At 37.3% G+C, this 3,974-nt stretch overlaps 1 protein-coding gene across 1 annotated transcript; it reads right to left on the reverse strand.

Moving 5' to 3' along the window:
- Nucleotides 1-1,909: 1,909 nt before the first annotated feature.
- Nucleotides 1,910-3,830, reverse strand: LOC111250227 (uncharacterized). The gene is made up of 3 exons (XM_022805122.2): nucleotides 3,672-3,830; nucleotides 2,919-3,203; nucleotides 1,910-2,286 (listed from the first exon to the last, which is right to left on the reverse strand). The coding sequence occupies exons 1-3, from the start codon at nucleotides 3,690-3,692 to the stop codon at nucleotides 2,224-2,226; spliced, it is 369 nt and encodes a 122-aa protein (XP_022660857.1). The 5' UTR covers nucleotides 3,693-3,830; the 3' UTR covers nucleotides 1,910-2,223.
- Nucleotides 3,831-3,974: the final 144 nt, after the last annotated feature.

Raw genomic sequence — 3,974 nt, forward strand, 5'->3', positions numbered from 1 at the left:
CTTACATAAGAATGTAAATAAATATCGATCTATTTCCCGCTGTCTATCGGAATCTCTACTGAGAGAAGAAATATATGTTTTAATGTAAGTATGACATGTAATGTTTCATAGGCGGTCACTTATATGTCGGTGTCGGCTTATCTAATATGTCTTATGTGGGCTATTATGGTATTTCATCCTTTGTCTTAGCTGCCAGTATCAATATAGCGGTGAACGCGTTGTTCGTCTCTTCGCGTCATCCGCTGTCAGAGAGCTTTGTCGGTACTTGTGATTTTTGAGGAGGTTAGATTTATATTTGTAAACAGCTTTAGCCTAAATTACCTTAACGCTCAGAGAGTTTGTATTGTTAAACAAATAAAATAAATGGGCAAGCTATTGAAATAAAGAGTAGGTTTAACTGTCGAACCTATTCGCGACAGAGATACTCTAATATTATCCTTATAATTCCTATATTACTATGTTATGATGCTATAGAATTAGTATTTGTCCAAAATTGAATAGCTACAGCAAGTAGCTACAATGATAATTGAAATAGTTTTATTGATCAATGCTAGGATACCTCGTAGTACGTTTAGAGATACCACTAATTTACCCTATGACGAATACGCTACTGCACGCGAGAATCTGCAGTTCCTACTGAGTTTCCCCGGCTACTTCTAATAAGTGTGAAATAAGCATTCTCCTAATCTCTGAGAACCATCCGCCGCAACCTACGTATATGTAGATGTATGAGGTCCGATAACTTTGATAGATTTCAGTTAACTCTCTAATAAGCTCTATCCGATGAAAGGTTTTACTTCGAAAATCTTATGCTTCTAAAGGCCTATTTTCAAAATCAAGAATCAAAGATTTTCAAATCAATTCATAAAGGAATTCGCAAGGACGTGTAGTCCGCGAGATATTCACTTGCTAATAAAATACGCAATTCACAATTTATACTTTATATGTCCGAATACTTTAGCTACGTTTAAGATTATGGGAGGATATAATATTGGAGAACGATGAGGTATATGGTACATTTGTCTCTCTACTATATCTTACATCATCTACTTGTAGGAGAATGTATTGGTATATTGCTAATGTTAGTAGGACAAAAACTCTTCATTTGGCTAGAGTCTTTTTTCGGGCCAAAAGTGTACGATCGCAAGTAGCGAGCCTTGTGAGCTTAATATGCCAGCTTAATATTATACATCATACAAAAACAACAAAGACAATACCAAAGATGCCGCTTCTGCTTGTCCTCGCCGATTTCGTCTGTGTCATAAGTTTCGTCATAAGTTAAAAAGACCGTGTTTTTTCAAATATGGTTTTTACGCTGCTGAGGTTCACGGAAAAAGCCAGCCACATACGTTTTTCGAAATTATTCCGGTGAATTTCTATTGTTAATCGAAACCTTTAAAATAACGCTCATTAACAAAAAAGCTTACCATAAATAATGGGATCTTCTAACAGGCAACGATAAGTTACTTTGAAACGAAATGTAGTCGAGCGAATATAAATGGATTGCGAAATTGTCTCATGAGCATCGAAGTGGCTGCGTAAATGCGGCTTTGTCGCTTACGTTGTAAGATGGTGTAAATTATTATCGTACATAACATATTAATTTTGTATATCTAATATGCCAATTACAAGACAACGTATATAGGGAGGTAAAGCTATTTCTTTTTCTCATATATACTTTTTAATCTGTTATATATATATATATATATATATATATGCATATTATTGGTCCTTACAGTGAGCAATTTGCTTCTTTTTGTTGTCACCGCTGGCATCTGAGGACAAGCTAAGTTAATCCTCAGAAGCTAAACGTTTTCAACACTTCATTAGTCCGTTTTCGAATTTTTATCTATCTTCGACAAAAAGTCGAAGATAGATAAAAATTAATAACGAATTAATATAACAAATATTTTTATTCAGCGTCTTTTTTTTATTCATTAGTGACTGAACTTTTGTGACAAAAATTACTACTAGGAGGTTTTCAATCATTAGATCTTATTAGGATTCCGTTTTTCTCATATAAGTTTTACGCCGCTCAAAATCAGACACGCTCGAAATAATCGTCCTTGTTTGGTGGAGTTTTATTGCTTTTACGTCGACGTCAACTTCGCTGCTGTTGTTGTTACTATTGTTGTTAATTTCTGCAAGTCTATGCTTATTTCATGCATCGTTGGCTTTGCTGAGCCAATTTTGAGGAGCTCACTATGAAGAAGACGACTATGCTTAACGTCCGTAGAGTCCATAGCCTCCAGTATTGTATCCGCCATAATTTCCGTAAGAGCCAGCCTAAGCAAATTAGAAAAATTGTCGCGTCAGTAATTGCTATGACTAATTTTCTACTTATTTTTTTTTTTAACTTATTAGCTAATAAATCTTTTCTGTAAGAATGCATTTTTTTCATTCGATGAGAGAAAGGTCCCTTTTTCGATTTTTTTCAAACCGCATAGGAACCTTTAGCTGCATACTGGGTCTTAACCCATTTGCGAACGCAGACTGAATTGTCGTCATTTACACCTTTATGACTTTAGCTCTATCAGTAGGAACTGATTATTAAACTAGTAATTTCCAAAAATGTACATTCGGTTACTATTTTGGCTAAGCAATCCTGTTATGAGTCGGCTCATTCCTCGACGACGATAATGATTGTTGACGAAACCCACTGCTATATTTGCTTTGTCAATGTACAGTAGAACGCAAAGGTACGTTACAGCGCTTTAGCGCTCATTTTGCCCATCGGCTTATTTCATACCAAACGCATTATAACAAGGGCTTGCGATAAGCGTCAGCTGAAATAGTAATCAACTAACTGAAGTCCCCATTCCCTCCCATGCTAAAATATTTTGATGCACATGGAGTTAGCAAGTGCGATTGCTACTATTGAACGGTAAACGATGAAGAAGCGGTTGATCAGAACAAACCTTTTTAACCGATTCATATTGTTCGCCATAGCTAGCGTCATAACCGAAGCCTCCGAGTCCTCCGTAGCCACCGCCGTAACCTCCATAACCTCCACCCAATCCGCTGGATCCTAGTCCACCGAAACTGGTGTCTATGGATTCTTTTTCATCAAACTTCTCTTGTACTTCAACAAAACTATCAGCGCGAGTGTCTGCTGCACCACCTTCTACGAACCCTCCACCAGGAACAAGAACCTCTTGGCCGAAGGCACAGGCCGCCGCGGCACAAAAAAGAACGATCTTGATCTTGTAGAAATGGAGAAATGCAGAGCAAAATAACATACGAAGTTCATGTTTAAAAAATTGGTAGATAATTATGGTCGAAGTCCTCAAGTATAGATTGTGTCGGGTAAGGTACAGCCGTTGTACCTTTTTTGGTGAAGCACACCTAATGGTAGGTTAGCATTTACTTAATCTTAAATGGTACAAAGGTTGCGGCAAGCAATATGTGTGAATATACGAAGGCAAGGGCCAAACAAGTTTTCTCATTCGGCGCCTATTTATAACATGTGCTATATACAATTAAGTTGAGCTTCCATTAATAAACAAGTAAAGAGATTTTTCAGAGCTTATATAGTGTACATTAGTATTATGCTGAAAGAGATGTAAGGACTTGCGTATATGTATCTATGTTGTTGCTAATTGCTTTCCGTTCGTTTCGCTGATTTGCAAGAGCCATATGAACACCCTTGATTGACTAGAACAGCTACTTACCATGTAGGCCATCGTCGTCATCAGCAGATAGTGTTAGTATACCTACCGTCCATTGTACAGCCTTTTATTTGCCAGGGCGACTAATCTTCCAGTCCATAAAGTTCTTCCTTTGACTGTGAGAGAAGACGAGTGCAGCACCGCTCGCCTATTTACTGCCGTCTATTCAAAAGGCCCTACTATTCTAACATGCCAGAACAACAGAAGATCCTTTACACGCACATATAATATCGTGTACGTTCCACTTCTCAGCCACTAAGCTGGACTCTTATTTCTTACCTCTACACGGTTGTTTTTTTTTTAACA

The sequence above is a fragment of the Varroa destructor genome, unplaced genomic scaffold (genome assembly GCF_002443255.2).
Source record: "Varroa destructor unplaced genomic scaffold, Vdes_3.0 BEIS01000004.1, whole genome shotgun sequence".
Classification (NCBI taxonomy): domain Eukaryota; kingdom Metazoa; phylum Arthropoda; class Arachnida; order Mesostigmata; family Varroidae; genus Varroa; species Varroa destructor.